At 39.9% G+C, this 19,784-nt stretch overlaps 1 protein-coding gene across 1 annotated transcript in view; it reads left to right on the top strand.

Moving 5' to 3' along the window:
- The window catches only part of LOC146667451 (glycine receptor subunit beta-like), a 76,695-nt gene that overhangs the window by 35,103 nt on the left and 21,808 nt on the right, over positions 1-19,784 (top strand). Inside the window, exons 6-8 of the mRNA XM_085409156.1 lie at positions 2,708-2,790; positions 16,897-17,034; positions 17,983-18,135. Coding sequence (XP_085265282.1) covers positions 2,708-2,790; positions 16,897-17,034; positions 17,983-18,135 — 374 coding nt within the window. The remainder of the gene's footprint in view (positions 1-2,707; positions 2,791-16,896; positions 17,035-17,982; positions 18,136-19,784) is intronic.

The following is a 19,784-nucleotide window of genomic DNA, read 5'->3' as shown; positions in this document are numbered from 1 at the left end:
CATTGGTTCTTAACTTGCTCTTGCTTTCATAAAGAATAAGATGTAAAAAAAATTTATGTAAAAAATCAGAACCATTTCTATTTTGAGGGATTAGAACAGTAACAGTGGCACTGTTGTAGCATTAAATAATTCACATGCATCACTATTAAGAACAGTGGTGGCAATATATGGTCTGGCATAGCCTATAAAATTGTCAAATGGTAGGTGACAAGTATTAGTAACTGACAGCTAGAGGCTTAAAATCAGAGGCATCTATCAATGTGACAGGTTTTTTGAATTTAAATTAGATCATGCAAAATATGAATATTTTATTTTTCTCACATTTGGGAAAAAGAGTGATTAGGCTTCATTGAATAGTATAGCACTACACACATGTTGTCAGTGTGCTGACAACATGTGTGTAACTGCAGGGTTATAGTATGTTTCTAATATAGGAGCACATGCTGTGGAGTATTGTCTCTGTAAATATAAATCACAGATGACAGGTCAGGGGGGAGATATCTTCACCCCCACCCGGGATTGAGTACAAAGCCCCAAGTGTGATGGAAGAAGGATCGTTGAGTGCGAGAGGAGCTCGCTACTGTAGCCGGTTACCAAGATTATGTGAGGTGCCCTCTGAAGGTCTACTAGATGATGTAAATGCAGCACTACTGACTATACCTACCGCCGCCATTACAGAGACTAACAAGTTGATCTACACTACGGCAGCAGTAATCAGTGAGATGCTTGGCTACAAGTTGAGCAGCCACAAGGAGCAGTACCCTCCATGGAGAAGATGACTAGAGGCTAAGATCAAGGTAGCATGGAGGGAAGTAAGCCAACTATCGGAGCTGCACAAATGGGCAGTGAAGAAGGTGCTTAAGAAGTACAGCAAGCTGTCCATATCTGAGGCCTTGGAAACTGTCAAGCAAAGACTCACAGCCTTGGTCAGCTGCTTGAAGAGGTACACTAGAGAGATAAGAGTTGGTCAGCAATAGGTCCTGACATGGTTCATGCCTACTGACTGAAGAAGCTGACTGCACTGCATGCGTGTCTTGCAGCATAAATGAACCAGCTGCTAGTAAATGAGAGACACCCAGAATGGCTAACTTAAGGCCAGACAGTTCTGATCCCCAGGGACCCCCAGGTCCCCTCCAGCTACGGACCAATAACCTGCCTCAGCACCATGTGGGGCCAGTCCCATCCACCCAGAACCCACAGAGGGTCAGGCACCAGGGACTGGTGAGTGTCAGTACCACGGTCCAGGATGAGACAATGCACATCCATGAGTACATCAGGAAGATGGCCCCAACCGACCGTGTGCTCAGTGAATACCTCAGGCAGCAGAAACCCGAGGAAGAGGAGGAACCATCATAAAAGAACAAGCCCCTGCACGGTATGTACCACCGGCAGATAGAGGAAGCGGCTGACATCCAGAAGTCCTACCGGTGACTGGATAAAGCTGGACTGAAAGACAGCATAGAGGCACTAATCATGGCAGCACAAAAACAAGCTCTGACCACAAGACCCATCTACCACACCAGGCAAGACCCCAAGTGCAAACTGTGTAAAGATGCCCCTGAGACAATCCAGCACATATGGTGCAAGATGCTGGCAGGCAGGGCATACATGGAACACCACAACCAAGTGGCCGGCATAGTATACAGAAACATCTGTGTGGACTATGACCTGGAAGTCCCGGGGTCAAAATGGGAGAGGTCAAGGGTGGTAGAGAATGACTGTGCTAAGATCCTGTGGGACTTCCAGATACAGACGGACAAAATGGGATGGCTATCCAACTAGTTATAGTAGTGGTGGACAAGCAGAGGAAGACGGCTGTAGTGATAGATGAAGTGATACCAAATGACAGCAACATCAGGAAGAAGAAACACGAGAAGCTGGAGAAATACCAAGGGCTCAGAGAAGAGCTCAACAAGATGTGGAGGATGAAGGTAACAGTAGTCCCAGTGGTAATTGCAGCACTCAATGACCCCCAAGCTAGGCGACTGGCTCCAGCAGATCCCAGGAATAAAATCTGAGATCTCTGTCCAGAAGAGTGGAGTCCGAGGAACAGCTAAGATACTGAGCAGGACCCTCAAGCTCCCAGGCATCTGGTAGAGGACCCGAGTTTGAAGGATGAATACTGTGAGAGAGGGGAATTTTTTACAAGCCACAAAATGTTTTAGCACTGATAAAAATCACAATGTAATTTCCTTTACAAAACGAATCTCTCCATAGAACATTTTTGTTCAAAAGTCAATTTTTGTATGTGTTTATTGATATTAATAGTTATTAATAAGCTATTAAGCTTTAATTTAATTTTAAGTTTTAAGTTTTAATTAAAACTCTAAGAACCTTTGTTTTTTTGTGAAATTTGTTTAGGCAGTATGGATGTTCGAACACGAAGTGGAGGGGAAAGAGGGGCAGAGCAACACATGAGGACATTTTTCTTCATACTTGAGAAAATTTCCACCTAACAACTTGTGTAAAATGTTATGTTTTATTTGTGTTATTATTAGATAACATATTAAATATTATTTTTCATAGAATTGTAATTTTGCTATCTCGCTCTACATATCTCTGGAATAAGTAAGAAAGAGTTTAGGATGTGTTGTTAACATAAAAAGCTGGTAAATTAACTTGTTTTTAAAAAAGGATTATACAGTAATAGGGCATTTTTTTCTTTGTCCTGTTGAGCCTGTTGTGTGTTTTCCGTTTACACATGCAGGCTGTCGGTGACACTGTCTTGTCCCTTGGATCTTACGCTTTTCCCAATGGACACACAGCTATGCAAGATGCAGCTGGAGAGTTGTGAGTATATTCCTGATCTAGCTGCTCTCTCCGCCCTTGTTATTTCTTGAGCTTCTCGCCTTCCTTCCAGCTGATGTTGCTGACACTTGTTATAGCTACATCTATGGCTGTCTTCCTCTGCTTGTCCACCATTACTCCTCGAGTTCATTAACCATCTGAAGTTTGTCTGTCTGAATACAAAAAACTAAATATACTATAAGAGGAACTACACTGTAAAAACTGTGACAAGAGGTTACTTAAAAAACCTATGGCAACAAAGTGACACTTAATTTACTTAAGTAGATTTTAATTTCAAGTGATTTATGTAAAATTTAGATAAAATGTTAATTAAATTTCAACAAAAAACAATAATAGATATTATTGACATTGTCTTTTAAATATGTGTTGAATTTAGGGACAAAATCTCAAATTGAAGGTTAAAATTGCCTAATTGTAACAAAAAATTAGTTCATTTGAAATGAATCTCTGAGAAAAATTACTTTGAATTTACTAACGATCTGGCAAAGGTTTAGTAAAAATGACTAAAATATCCATTACAAAAAAATTAAAACTTTTTGTTTTTAATTAAAACTCTAATTGGATTCACTAATTTTCCAATTAAACATTATAATTAATGACTGAATAGTAAGAGAAAATCAAATTAATTTAACTTCTTTTCTGAGTAAAATGAATCAATTTCGCAAAGACAACATTCAAACAGTAATTGTTTTTATTGTGGAATTTAAAACATATACAAAATTTATAATATAATATTTTTCTGATTAATTTAGATTGTATGCACTGAAATTCTTCACTAGTGCTTGCCCCAAAATAATAGGAAGAATAGGCCATAATTGAAAATACAGTTTCAGCCAACTTCTCGAGAATGTCAGTCTTTACTTTGGAGGTGGGCAGAAGATTTCCATTCTTTTTATACTCCTCGGTGGCTCTTTCCAGTTACATTTCAGTTTCATGTGCAGACTGTGGAATGGGGAACAGCTTTGGCCAGGGCTCACAACGTTCTGTGAACTTCTGCCTTTTGAGAATAATGGTGTCCTGAGAAGATGTGGTTGCAGCAGAGTCTGCATTGGATACAACTGGATTGGATGATGAGTCATAGTCAGTTGATCAGAGGGGCTGCCGAAAACTGGCAGGATGACCAGGGTGATGCCAACAACCTTCACAGTGTCTTTGTCTTTTATCTGGTCACTTCTGCGAATAGTGAAGTAGTCCTGAAATTTTGGTTTAAAATACTGAAGACTTAAGTTGTTTGAAATCCCAAAGGTATCCTTCACAACACCTTGCAGCTCCTCTACTGTTGGTGGGATCCCTGATGGAAGAACCAACTTCTCCGTTTGGTCATCAGTGATTACATGGAGCTTTATCTCGTTCAACCTAGAATAAAATGTAAATGGACAGAGTTAAGTTAGATTAAGTAGGGTCAACTTTGTCATTTTCTGCTGCTTCAATTTCAAAACTGGTAGTTTAATTCAATACAATCATCCATCAAAACCTATTCAAAATGCATAGTCTACATACTGATCAGCTGAATTTAAGTTGAGGGATCTTCCAACAACTGAAAAGAACACAACATTAATAACAATCGCACTCTCCAAAGTAAAAATTTTACACACACAAATTGTTAAAGACAAATTTGAATTAATACTAAAATTTTTAAAGGTGAGATTCACATATAAAACAATGAAACTCTTTATTAGATTAAAAAGGGAATAGACTCTATTTTCTGTACCGATTTGGTGACAGATCATGACATGAAATAACACTATTTGTGTATTTATATACGTATATATCTTCCCATATTTGAAAAGATGTCCTTTTAATCTACACAAGGTCATCTCTGTATCCAAACACCATTGGGTGTTAAACATAGAAATTATGAAAGACTTATGTCAGATTAAACACGTATTACTATATTATTTCCTGAATGTACCTTTGTCTTGAAGATCGTTACATTGTGACTGAGCATGGGTCTCACTGATACACCGACCAAGTTTAACTGGAAACTTGCATTATCCCTCTATGTGAGCTGTGCCTGCACTAAATTCACAGGGCTCCGACAGCATGAAAATGAAAACCAGTTATTTTGCTGGACTGAGCCACTTTAGCTTAATTACCACAACTGAAAAACACTGCGTGGAGACAAAAGCTTTGAAAAACCGTGACTGGCAAAATCCCGCACAAATGATTTTAATTACATCACTCACTGCTGAGTGCAAAACTTTTTCATAAAATTTTAAAAGTAAATGAGGGAGGTTACAGCTAGGGTTGCCAACTCCCTGAAAAATAAATAAGGGACACCTCGTGGCCAGGGCCGGGCGGCCCAGTTGTCTTCACCCTTCCCAGTGTGGTGAATTTTCTAGCTCTTTTTTTGTGTGTGAAATTATTTTTTTAACCATTTGACTTGAATTTGATTTAAGTAGATGTGTATTCTTTGTGATATGAACACATGTGAAACAAATGATCATTTAGCCATTTATTTTTTTAGCTCAAAATGACAACATTAACACAATAAAACAGGTCTCCTTCTTAAACAGAAGCCTGTCATGCTTAACTTTTGAGAATATAAGTAAATCTTTCTTTAAAAGAACTCTGTCCTGCTTAACTTAAAATAATAGAAAACAATAGAAAGAAAAACATTCTTGTAACAGTGCACATTTAGTGCATTTAGTACAATTGGCTTAATGCTAATCAGCTGCTCCTGTTTGTAAACCCGCTTGTTCCCATGATTACGCATCTTAACTCATCATCATTATTCATCTATGTATTACTTTTATGTATTAGTCATCAATTTGTTGTAATCATCTATCCTTACAGTTGTTTATTACACAAAATAAGTTATATTATCACACTTCTGGCCACATAGCGCTGATATTCACTGCACATGCCCATATTAACTTTTTCCAGCCAGGTGTTTTCCTTTTCCCATTTTTCCCTTTCTCTGAACAAACATTGCTGCTCTAATGCTGGGCTCACACTGTGCGGTTTTAGGCCCATTTTGAGCCGATTTTTGAGTGATCGGACCGATTTTGGCCTTCATCGTGCGTCGTGTAGTATACGTGGGGTAACGAGAAGTGATTAACACCTCACGACCAGCTCCCGATCATCAATCGCTCGTGAGGGTCTCACCACAGCCGCTCACACTGCTCGCGCGCAAACACGTAAACGTTGGTGTAAAAGATGGAGCAGCACGGCTGTGCAGCGTGTGATCTGGACACAAGCAATGGAGGCACACAACCGTGAAAATAGTTGGATTTACATTGCTGCTCAATCACAGCTGCCCGATCAATGTTTTTCATTAGCAATTTAGCAAAGTTGATGGTGGTGGTGTGTCTGTGTGAGTGAAAGACGGAGAGAGAGAGCGCGACAGATTTTCTGTTATAACCTTCATTTTATGGAGGCACAGTGTGAGCACTCAGGTCGCATCAGAGCATCGGGCGGTATAGTGTGAGACCTGCATCGTGACCTACCAACTTCTAACCCCTGCGAGTCAATCGTGCAGTTTGAGCAGGAGCTGAATAACGTGACTGAAAAAATCGCACAGTGTCTGCCCAGCTTTAGGTGTACTGTCGTCCGAGACTTGCACCGCAGTGTCGGCGTTTGTTTCCCTGTTGGCCATGCTTCTTGTTGTGGTCATCTGTTGTCTTCCGGTATTTTCTCCGTAAGCGACCTTTCCTTGACCAATGAGATGAGCGGTAATCTGAATTGTCATACTCGTAAGTGTGCTGTCAGCTCATTGGTCACAAAGCAGGAGAGGGGCTGGGAATTATGTTTTCAAACAAAGCGTTAATTCCATTAAAAGTTATAGACTACTTTTGATTCTCACTGTATTACGGGACAAAGTGCGTCCCTTATTAGCTCAATACGGGACGTGTACTTTTGTTTCTAAATATGGGACGATTCCGTATTTTAAGGGACGGTTGGCAACCCTAGTTACAGCCCATCGAAATACATAATTGATATATTTTTTTAATATGGTAAAACGTGGTTAGTCAAAGCTCTTAAGTAACACAGCTGCGAAAGCTTGGAAAGTGACCTTATGCTAGCAGTCCACTTCGTGCCATTTTGTGTAAAAATACAATACTGTCATTACAGTGGTCATTATTAATCTAATTTTGACGTATCATACTGTTTAGAACTTTTACTCAAAACTGCTATACGTTATTGTTTAAAACGTGTCGTATATTCGTACAAATTCAGATAATCTTACCTCGGACAAAATGGAGATCATCCACTGCTGAAGCGTGTGTGTGTTGCATGTGGCACAACAGACTACAGGCAGAAGTGTAGAATGATTGAAATGAAAATGCTTTCATTAGTTAAATCTATTAGATTTCTTCATTTTTCACGGTACTCATACATTTTTGTTAAATCTGCTCAACAAACTATTGCTTAATTTACCCCAAACAAAATTGTGTAAATTTAAATAACTGAACATCTCAAAAATGTTTAATTTTTCTTAGATTTAATTAAAACAACACATACATGTTTTTACTGATTAATAGTTACTATTACTTTCCTATTAGATACTAATTAACCCAAATCACAGTTTTTACAGTGTAGAGCTCCGATGCAGCCATAGGTATAGCTGCTTCTGACGGACTTGGTCAGCTTTGTTCACTTATTGGGGTGAGGAGTGGAAGGTAAGTGAGTAGAGCTATGCTGTAGAGATGAGACGAAAAATATATCAGCAGCGTTGAACACAGCGTGCTACTAAATTGCATTTTAATTACTAACTCTCTGCCAATTTACTCTTTGACAACTTAAAAGGTATTAAAAATAAGAATTAATGATACATTTCAAAACTTCAGCACTCCGTAGGAATGTGAAGAAGACCTGGAAAGTTTGCAATATTTTAAAATTAAAACTACAATTAAATGAAATAATTAATGAGAGAACAAAATTTCTGATGCAAAGGCTGTGATTGGGGAACTTTGAACATGGTTATAAATCTGGAACATTCCTTGTTAACCAGCTAACGCTAAATAGTAGGGGTGCAACGATAATCGTATCGATATTGAACCGTTCGATACAGTGCTTTCGGTTCGGTACGCATATGTATCGAACATTACAAATTTTTTTATTTATTTTATCAACTTTCCTTCTGATGATGCTGTCTGTGTTGAGCGCTCAGTGGATCTGCGCTCGACAGTGCAGCCTAGGCAGAGTAGTCGAACGCAGATTCACTGAGCGCAGGGCAAGCTAGCGAGACAGAAGTTAAGCTCTCCTTGCAACATGGCAAATTGAACCTCCCCCACCCTCATTCAGATCTGGCATTTGGAACTATTTTGGTTTTCATGTGACGTATGACCCTGAAGGTAAGCGTGTCATGGACTAAAGTAAAACAGTATGTTGGATGTGCCACGCAATGCTCAATTACATGGGTGGGAACTAGTGCGTTAGTGCAGTTAGCTCATTAACGTGTTGGCCGTCCAGCCCCATGCACGGGCGATCCGCGGTAGCTCGTTAATGGAGATTTGCCGTGTTGTGGCGTTAACGTCATTTCAACAAGATTTACGCTGACAGCACTAGTGGGAACACAACGAATATGACTGCACATTTACGCCGACATCATCCTAGTGCAAAGACAAGTGGAAGCAGACAAAAACAACAAGCACGCATGCTACAAACTTGAGTCATTTAGACAGCCGTTAGCACATGATTCTCCTTATGGGGACCTGATATGTTTAATATGCTGCTGAGAATATAGCCCAGAAGAAGCGTATAGTATAGCTTTTATTTTGGAAAGAGCCATTTCTCTGTAATAAACTCTCTTTTCCAAAGATCAGTGATTCCTCAATCAGATACAGGGCTTGCAAAATTGCCTGCCCGACGTCCCGGGGCTAGCGATTTTTCCAGTCGGGCTACCAAAATCTATCTCTGCCCTGCCCGTCGGCCTATCGTAGGAAGGAAAAATATATGTCAATGCTTTTGCATTCTTTTGGAAATGTAGCTGGGTAATTATGTCATTGGCATCTGTGAGCCACTGTCAATATGTGACATATTGAAATCGCGTTTGAATTTGCACTTGTTTTTTGCTTTCACTTTGCAATCGCACGAACTGTGTATAGAGAGCGACAGCACTGATTGGTGAGTGACGATAATTTGCTCACCAATTCCTCTGACATCGTCTCATCAATCATTAGCTTACTATGCAAACATGACAAGTGAAATCTCCCGCAGCAAGCTTAAACATGTGAGAGGTTGATCGCGCAGAGAATCGCTGAGCTTATGTGAGTGCATCTGTAAAAGCAGCAGGATATATATTTTAGTTCTGCTGAGCCAAATAAGACAGGTCAGGGTGAAGAAGTGACAGCCAAAGAAAAGCTTACCACAAAACGGAAAAGTTATGACAAATCAGACTATAAGGCAAAAAGAAAGTGCAGCTTTATGGTTTCATGGACAACAGAATTTCTGTGGCTGCAATATGACGAGCTAAATAACAAGGGCTGCAATTAAGTGGTCCGCAGGTGCGCATTCGCTGTCAAAATAAAAAACACGCACTAGATAAGAAGTTGCAACGCGTGTTTGCGTACATAAGATTTTCAGGAGGAGGACAGACATTTGTTTAGAACTCTTAAAGATGTCGAAGAAGCAAGCTCCTTTAAGCAATTACTGTGATGTTCCTCCACCTCCAAAGAAATGTCAGGAGTCCGAACCACAAAAGAAGCACGTATTCTCAGAAAAGTAGTTGCAGGAGGTGAGCTGGCTTCAAACAAATGATGAACGCACAGAGATGTGGTGCGGAATGTGCCGTGAAAATTTAATAAATGACAAATTAAAAAGGCATGAACATTTTTTTTTGTATCAAAAAAATATCAAACCGTGACACCAAAGTATCGAACCGAACCGAACCGTGAATTTTGTGTATCGTTGCACCCCTACTAAATAGCTAAAGCACTGTCAAACATATGCATATGGCGTTGTACTATATCATTATATTAATCCCTTTACTATAGTATTCTTTTGTTTTTATGTTTTAGTTTCACTCTGATTTAATGGTATGTGGCGGTGCAATGTAAAATAAAGCATCGGGAGCTGGGATGCTACATCCTGACTCCTGTATTCTTTGGCTTGCTACTGAATTGTGGACCTACGCACACATGCAGACACAAGGAGAGCAGTACAGTGAAAAGATGGATATGGAGCTGAATAAACTACAGGGTGGGCCATTTATATGGATACACCGTAATAACATGGGAATGGTTGGTGATATTAAAGTCCTGTTTGTGGCACATTAGTATATGTGAGGGGGCAAACTCCTCAAGATGGGTGGTGACCATGGTGGCCATTTAGAAGTCGGCCATCTTGGATACAACTTTTGTTTTTTCAATAGGAACAGGGCCATGTGACACATCAAACTTATTGGTAATGTCACAAGAAAACCAATGGTGTGCTTGTTTTCAACGTAACTTTATTCTTTCATGAGTTATTTACAAGTTTCTGACCACTTATAAAATGTGTTCAATGTGCTGCCCATTGTGTTGGATTGTCAATGCAACCCTCTTCTCCCACTCTTCACACACTGATAGCAACACCGCAGGAGAAATGCCAGCACAGGCACCCAATATCCGTAGTTTCAGGTGCTGCACATCTCGTATCTTCACACCATAGACAATTGCCTTCAGATGACCCCAAAGATAAAAGTCTAAGGGGGTCAGATCGGGAGGCCTTGGAGGCTTTTCAACTGGCCCACGACGACCAATCCACTTTCCAGGAAACCGTTCATTTAGGACTGCTCGGACCTTGCACCCATAATGTGGTGGTGCACCATCTTGCTGGAAGAACTCAGGGAACGTGCCAGCTTCAGTGCACAAAGAGGGAAACACATCATCATGTAGCAATTTCAAATATCCAGTGGCCTTGAGGTTTCCATTGATGAAGAATGGACCCACTATCGTTGTACCCCATATACCACACCAAACCATCACTTTTGTTGTTCCAACAGTCTTGGAGGATCCATCCAATGTGGGTTAGTATCAGACCAATAGCGGTGGTTTTGTTTGTTAACTTCACCATTTACATAAAAGTTTGTCTCATCACTGAACAAAATCTTCTGCGTGATCTGAGGGTCCTGTTCCAATTTTTGTTTTGCCCATTCTGCAAATTCTGTGTGCCGATCTGGGTCATCCTCGTTGAGATGCTGCAGTAGCTGGAGTTTGTAAGGGTGCCATTTGTGAGTAGCCAATATCCGCCGAAGGGATGTTCGACTAATGCCACTCTCCAGTGACATGCGGCGAGTGCTACGCTGTGGGCTCTTGCTGAATGAAGCTAAGACAGCCACTGATGTTTCTTCATTAGTGATATTTTTCTTGCGTCCACATTTTGGCAAATCCAACACTGAACCAGTTTCACGAAACTTAGCAAGCAGTTTGCTAACTGTAGCATGGGAGATGGGTGGTCTCGTAGGGTGTCTTGCATTGAAATCTGCTGCAATGACCCGGTTACTGCGTTCACCAGATATCAACACAATTTAGATCCGCTCCTCACGTGTTAACCTCTTCGACATGTAAATGGCTGTGAACAAAGAGAAACTTGTAAATAACTCATGAAAGAATAAAGTTACGTTGAAAACAAGCACACCATTGTTTTTCTTGTGACATTACCAATAAGTTTGATGTGTCACATGGCCCTGTTCCTATTGAAAAAACAAAAGTTGTATCCAAGATGGCCGACTTCTAAATGGCCACCATGGTCACCACCCATCTTGAGGAGTTTGCCCCCTCACATATACTAATGTGCCACAAACAGGACTTTAATATCACCAACCATTCCCATGTTATTACGGTGTATCCATATAAATGGCCCACCCTGTACATCGCAGTTTTTTGACGTGAACAGTAAACATGGACAAGACATGCTGGAGAAGCCCTTCACTGAAGAAATCACTGAGCATTAAAGATAAGGCATCAGCTCTAAACATTCTGGTTCTAAATGCTCATCAAAATCATCTGGGGGTATTGAAGCGGCATGAGCAAGAGCATTGGCAGAAGCTGCAAGAGCTTGTGAAACATTTGTAGAAAGGGAAAATGCCATCAAGGTTTCCAAAGCAAGATTGGAGGCTAATTTAGATGCCCTGCATTTTGAAAAGTAGGCAGCAGCTGCATTGCCCAGGTAGACACATTAAAGGCCGCAGGCTGCTGTGGCTCAGGAGGCAGAGCAGGTCATCTACTGGAAGGTTTGGAATCAAATGTTTGGTGGATCGATCCCTGGCTCCCCCAAGTCTGCATGCCAAATATTGCAAGATATTAACCAAAGCTGCTCTCTGATGCATCCATCAGAGTATGAATATGCGTAAGCACTTTAATCATAGAAGAAGATCAGTGAGGAAGAAAGTGCTCTTGTGAATGTTAAGTGCTTTGACTGCACCATGAACAAATGAAAACCAATATGCAGCTAGTCCCCTGATGAAGAGTATGCATCCAGTGCAGGTGTGATGGACATGGCAAAAACTTTGGCACATATAGAACTGGTCGGTCACAATTATCACAATTTGATGACTGTCCAGAAACCTACAGATCATGAACGTCATCTTTCCTTACCACAATAAAGGATTTAAACCTTACCACCAGTTAAGAGTTGGACTTGCTTGCAGCATTAGCCCCATTGTGCAGAAGCCGCCATGCAACTTGCAGGACAAATGGATTTCTCAAGGATCAAAGTATAAGGAAGAGTATCATATATCTTATCATCCCGTCTCTTTCCTTACTCAGTTTATCTGCCTGGTGGCAGATAAACTGCCTGGTGGCAGTTGGGATCATTCCTTGTCTTGACAAGGAATGATCCCAGCTTTGTACATCAAAGCAACTATTTTCCCAAGCTAGAGAGGCTTTTCTTAAAGCCTGTAAAATTCAGGAAACCAGTGTCGATGCAAAAGACTAATGTCTAGTCGGATGCAGATCAGAAGGTAACAGCTAACGATGAACCAGATAAATATTGTCCCATCCACTACAAGCCTCACCCACTGAGGAAATGCTGTGGCTTTAGATTGGAAACAACTGAAGATTAGAAGGCCTGCTTAAAAGAGCAACAAAATTGTTTCAGATGCTGCTCATCATCTGGACATCTTGCCCGCACCTGCAAAGCTGCATTAAAATGTGATGAGTCCAGCTATAGATGGAACATAACCCTGACAGACCCAGCAATGTTTGCATGCTTTTCAGCATTTACTTTTTTATTATTTCACAGTTGCTGTTACAACACTTCTCGGCTGCAGTGTCCCGGCTGCCAGCCACACATACACAACAACAACAATGCAACAGGGGCCAGACTCCAAACACTTTGGAGAATGTGAGAATGTGGATGAGGGTCTGGTTTCCAAATGAACCAACTAAAGAGGAAGCCATTTGCCTGATTAAGGGAACACAAACCTCTCTTGCAGAGTCTTATTTAAGCCTTAAAAATATCGTATCAAACAGCATGAATATTCTAAGAGCATTTCCAGCAGAAGACCACATGCAGGACATCAAGTGTCCAAGCCTCTCAGTTCACTAATACCACTTGGCTGACTGGACCAGCATTCTTAAATCAACCACACAAGAGCTCTGTTGAGCAGCAAAACATCTTCAGTCTTGTTGACCCAGAATCAGATAAAAAAGGTTCAGTCACAAGTCACAGCTGTGCAGCTAGGGCTACGTTCACACTCCAGGTCTTAATGCTCAATTCTGATTTTTTTGATCAAATCCAATTTTTTTTGTCTGCTTGTTCACACTACAAATAAAATGTGACAGCAAACACACTAGTGTGAACCCTCAAAGCGGCCCGCATGCGCAAAAGAAGACATCACACACAACGCGCTCTGTTTAGACCCAGACCAAACAGTATTGTTTGACTGTTTCGGATTTTATGTTTTCCAATTTTGCTTTAAGTTATAAAGTTATTTTGTTATTTACATATGGCCTAATAATGATCCTTGTTGCTGTTTAAGAGAGGAGCGGTGCTTCAAAGGATAGTTGCAGATTTCTGTCAGAATCTGCAGATTATACAGTACAAATAAAATGTTCACATATCTCCAACATTGTCTTCCCAACAGTTTCACAGACATCTACACTGGATGGCCAGGAAGCGTTCACGATGTCTTATTGGGCGCTTCTCCGGCACTGGTAATTGGTGTCTGTCTCGTGTCAGTGATGTAAAAGACGGATTTAAAGGCGACATGAAACTGCCATGGTGCTGGGTCGTTGACCCAGCGTTTTGGGTTTTATATGATTATTTTCCTCTCTTCTAGTTATTCCGATTTTGGTATTCTGTGTCCTCCCCTTGTGCCCTGTTTGTGTTCTGGATTTCCTGTTTTATTTTGAAGGTCTGTGTGTGTTGTCATTGTGTTCAGCTTGTATCCTCCAGTCGTCTTTGTGTATTAGGATCAGCTGTTCTTTCCTCCTGTGCGTGATTACCTGATTACCTTGTGTGTGTGCATAGATAGTGGGTGTCGGTCTGTGCTCGTTGTCAGCTCGTCTGTGTTTCATGGTGTTCTGTTCCTTGTTTGCGTCTCTCTGCCCCTCACCCCGTTTTGTATGATCTCTGGTTTGTTATTTAGTTTTTCCAGTCTAGGTTTCTTCAGTTAATTGTCATGCCTCACTGCCTGTTCTGTCACTCCGTCACTTGGAAATAAACGTCACTAGCATCATCAATCTACTGCCTGCATTTTGGGTCCTCTTTCCCTCCAACACCACATGGCTCGCCTCGGCAACTGTGACACAAACAGCAGTCGCTTTCTAAAACATCAGATTTGTATCGGATTCAGTACCACATACGAAAGTGACCCAGGTCGGATTTAAAAATATCGGATTTGTGCTGTTCAAACTGTCATACCATGATCGGATATGGGTCGCATGCGGTCAAAAAAGTCGTGTTCGATGTGCTTTTGCCTGCAGTGTGAACGTAGCCTAAGAATGAGGAAAAGACAACAAGAAAATAAACACGCAAACAAGAAACACATTTTTTTTCCCATTCAGGGCAACTGTGTTGGTTCTTGGTATTAGTGCAGTTTGAAACATTTTTGATGCATTTTTCAAAAGTATATAATAACAACTGATAGTCGTTTTGCTAAATTTTCCATGTTTTTATTTACCTGACCAAGTATTGGAAATACTCAGCGAAATACTTAGGTCATATCTTTTTCAATTCAATTCAATTTTATTTATATAGCGCCAAATCACAGCAACAGTCGCCTCAAGGCGCTTTATATTGTAAGGTAGACCCTACAATAATACATACAGAGGAAAACCCAACAATCATATGACCCCCTATGAGCAAACACTTTGGGAAGGAAAAACTCCCTTTTAACAGGAAGAAACCTCCAGCAGAACCAGGCTCAGGGAGGGGCGGGGCCATCTGCTGCAACCGGTTGGGGTGAGAGAAGGAAAACAGGATAAATACATGCTGTGGAAGAGAGACAGAGATTAATAACAAGTGTGATTGAGTGCAGAGAGGTCTGTTAACACATAGTGAGTGAGAAAGGTGACTGGAAATGAAAAACTCAATGCATCATGGGAATCCCCGGCAGCCTAAGTCTATTGCAGCATAACTAAGGGAGGATTCAGGGTCACCTGGTCCAGCCCTAACTATATGCTTTAGCAAAAAGGAAAGTTTTAAGCCTAATCTTGAAAGTAGAGATAGTGTCTGTCTCCTGAATCCAAACTAGAAGCTGGTTCCACAGAAGAGGGGCCTGAAAACTGAAGGCTCTCCCTCCCATTCTACTTTTAAATACTCTAGGAACAACAAGTAGGCCTGCAGAGCGAGAGCGAAGTGCTCTAATAGGGTGATATGGTACTACAAGGTCATTAAGATAAGATGTGGCCTGATTATTTAAGACCTTGTGTGTGAGGAGCAGGATTTGGAATTAACTTCTGGATTAAACAGGAAGCCAATGAAGGCAAGCCAATACTGGAGAAATCTGCTCTCTCTTTCTAGTCCCTGTATCATGGATGGATAAAGCTGTGTGTTATCTGCATAGCAGTGAAAACCTATGAAGTCTATTAGATAGATATGACACAAACCACTGCAGTGTGGTACCTGTAATGCCGACAGCGTACTCTAATCGCTCTAATAGGATATTTTGGTCGACAGCATCGAACGCTGCACTGAGGTCTCACAGGACAAGCACAGAGATGAGTCCACTGTCAGAGGCCATAAGAAGATCATTTGTAACCTTCACTAAAGCTGTTTCTGTGCTGTGATGAGCTCTGAAACCTGACTGAAGCCATTCCTTCAAATAAGCCATTCCTCTGCAGATGATCTGTTAGCTGTTTGACAACTACTCTTTCAAGGATGTTTGATATGAAAGGAAGGTTAGAGATTGGCCTACAATTAGCTAACACTGCTGGCTCTAGAGATGGCTTTTTAAGTTTAATTACTGCCAGCTTGAAAGCCTGTAGTACATAGCCGAATATTAGAGATAGATTGATTATATTTAAGATCGAAGCTTAAATTCATGGCAGGAGTTCTCTGAGCAGTCTTATAGGAATGGGGTCTAAAAGACATTAGATGGATTGGAGAAATGAATTACTGAAGTTAACCCAGAAAGATCAATCAGAGAAAAAGAATCTAAATGAATATCAATGGTGCTGTAGATAATGTTACATCTGTGAGATGATTATAAGTCTTTTTTTTTCTCTAATGGTTAAAATTTTATTTGTGAAGAAGTTCATGAAGTCATTACTAGCTGTTAAAGGGATGGTTGGCTCAACAGTGCTCTGATTTTTTGTCAGCCTGGCTACAGTGCTGAAGAGAAACCAAAGCCCAATCAAGATGGTTTAGGAGCATAGAGTGAAGTCAAAGGGGCCAACAAGTGCTCAGTACTTTGTATGTTATATTTCATGAAAACTACCACATGTGCTGTAATATAAAGAGCTCTGTTCTTCTTCCAGTAGCTTCTGGAATCTTGATTTTAAATTACTTCCAGCAGATTTTGGGGCTGCTATCCCCATTTTAACATACTCATCTAATGGTATACTGCAGTGGGAGAAGGCAAAATTAGTTGAAACAAAGAAATTAAAAAATTAATTGAAGTCAAAATGTAAACTATTCATATTATGTATTATATTGTGTACTTTTTATGTCTATTATGCTGATGCTGTAAAATTTATGATTCTAATTTTTATGTTTTAGTTGGCTACACCACCAGTGATCTTGTGTTCATGTGGCAGTCTGACCCAGTTCAAATGGATGAGATTGCTCTCCCACAGTTTGACATCAAGCAAGAGGATATAAAATATGGAAACTGCACAAAGTACTACCAAGGAACAGGTTAGTAATCTGTAATTGAATTAAAAGACTATGTCCAATTTCTGTAAATTGAAATTTTATTATACTATGCAGGCAAAAACTAGTCTGTGCATGTATTACTTCTAGGCTAGGCTATAGTAACCCGTTATTATCAGGTCACTCTAAGAGCTTCTTGTAAAGCCTTCAGTTTGTTTAGAATGCTGCAGCAAGAGTACTGACAGGGACTAGAAAGAGAGATGATATTTTCTCCTAATTCCATCGCTTACTCTCAGGCTACCTGTTAAATATAGAATTTAAAATCCTTCTTAAATAAGGTCTTAAATAATCAAGTCCAATCTTATCTTAAATAAATAATAGTAGTATATTGTCACAGTAGGCCACTTCTCTCAGACTGCAGAATTACCCGAGTTTCTCAAAGCAGAATGGGAGGAAGAGCCTTCAGTTATCAGGCCCCTCTTCTGCAGAACCAGCTTCCCTCTCTACTTTCAACATTAGGCTTAAAATTTTCCTTTTTGACAACTCTGGATCAGGTGAGCCTGAATCCTCCCATAGTTACGCAGCAATAGGCTTAGGCTGCTTGGGGCTTCCCATGATTCATTGATTGTTTCTTCTTCGCTCACCTCATTTTCGTGTTCTGTGCATTTATCGACCATTATTATTTTTATTCATTAGCAGTGATTAAACTCTATCGCTCTCTTCTAGTGTGTCTTTTGTCACTTCTACTCTCCCCTCCCCTAAATAGTTTCTTCCTGTTAAAGGCGAGTTTTTTTGTTCGCGTTGTCACCAAGTGATTGCTCATAGGAGTTGTCTGATTGTCGGGATTGTCTAAAAAGATAATTTGCCATTATTAACTACAATGAAAATAAGATAGTTTGTCTCAAAGTAATGCAGAAAATATTGAATATGAACAGCTTATCTTATCTATTTAAGATCTGTGTGTTTGAGTATTTAATCATTCTCTGTTTCCAGGATACTACACCTGTGTCGAGGTTATATTTACGTTGCGACGGCAGGTCGGTTTTTACTTGATGGGAGTTTACGCTCCAACACTGTTGATTGTTGTTTTGTCCTGGTTGTCATTCTGGATCAACCCTGATGCCTCAGCTGCAAGGGTGCCACTAGGTGAGTACCACAAAAACACATTTTGCATTCTTTGTTTGAATCACTTTACATTTAAGTAAACTGTAACCAAATGTTTGCATTTCAGTGCTGGGTACCCTATACAGAGAAGTGTTTGGCCTAAGACTCCTCATGCTTAAATTTCAATACAGGCATTGATTATTTGTGTTTGCAGGTAACACAGCTGCTTCTTTATTCAAGACAGTTGGACACCTCAAAGGAAAAAAAACATACAAATCACTTAATAATTGTTAATTTCCACTTAGGTCTTGCATTGACCATGCTGGTTCATTGTCAATACATACTGGTGCAATTAATGGGACAATGAATTACGTTCTATTACTGTGCTTCCCTTTAAAATCTCAGCTTTGAAATAGGTTTCTTGAAAACAGCAGCTGAATTCATGAAAACACTAAGTTTATGAAAAGCATTTGTCAAGAGTTTGTTAATTTTGACAGATGATTTTCGTTTAATATTGTCACCTAAATTCTTTTACTTTTAGTATAGTTTTAGTTAACCAAAAGTCATAAGATTATTGTTGATTAAATCTAAAGTTGATTCAGTTGACTAAAATATAAAGTGTAGAGGTCTCATGTCTTTCCAGTGAGAGTAGCTCCAAGGGTCAACCTTTTGCTGTGTTTTCATGAGAAACAAGGAGCATGGGAGAAAGCTGTACCATGTACTGAAAAGAAAGAAAAGCAGATGTAGATTAAATGTCTATGTCTAACCTTAATGCACAAGGATCATTTCTAAACTTGTCTCACCTGTCTCCCCAGCTTTATCGGTTCTGATTGAATCCAGTCTCCCCAGCAATGCCTGATCTCATGTTACTTTATATAAAATGGACCCCATTAAGTTCCATAAAGCTTGCCATCCAGATTTTAGAATAGAGAAATGGTATGGCATCTTTGTGTGTACATGAGCATATTCTTATTTGTTGTGGCTACGACTGTTACTGGAAGACAAACTGATAAATTTGTCATTTATCTGTGTAGAGCCATATATTTTGTTTCTTACATTTCACCTTCACAAAGCTACTGTAAAGCAATACTTATCAAACCTAGTTCAGTAATCAATTGCTATGAACATGTGGTTATTTCAGCATATATAGCATGTAATTCGGGCAAATATAAAGCAAATCTGACTATGCTGGCCTTTACAGAATTGTAATTGGATTAATAAGACATGACATCAACAAATTTAATAACAAGATGCATGTCTCAGAGGGGCTTTAACCAGGCCATTTTCTGAGAAACATCCTCTTCCTGATGTTAAATTTGTTTTCAAGTCCTATTGAGAGCATTATTATATGCATGCATGAGATTTTCATTATGAATCAGTACCTAATTTCAGTCAAGATTCCTCGTTGCTCTGTTCCCACAAAGACAGATTGAATATTGAATGATGAGAAAAAAAAGTGCTAGCTGTAACTGTAGACTGATCATTCACTTCTTAAAACTTTACCTCACTAAAACATATTTTAATACTACTGTTTCCCTCTGCTCAGATTGACATAATGATGCAGCCATACATTTAATACTGTGCTTGATAAAGGATCATAATGTTCAATTTACAGAACTCTTAAAGAAGGCATTCAGATGTAACTGAGTTGTAGCAAATGCGATGTTATATGTATATTCAATATGGTGTAT

The sequence above is a fragment of the Rhamphochromis longiceps genome, linkage group LG6, assembly GCF_057381845.1.
Source record: "Rhamphochromis longiceps isolate RC_006_pf linkage group LG6, R_longiceps_female_GT1.1, whole genome shotgun sequence".
NCBI classification, from domain to species: Eukaryota; Metazoa; Chordata; class Actinopteri; order Cichliformes; family Cichlidae; genus Rhamphochromis; species Rhamphochromis longiceps.
The sequence above is the reverse complement of the archived record's forward strand: the minus strand, read 5'-3'. Positions and strand labels throughout refer to the sequence as shown.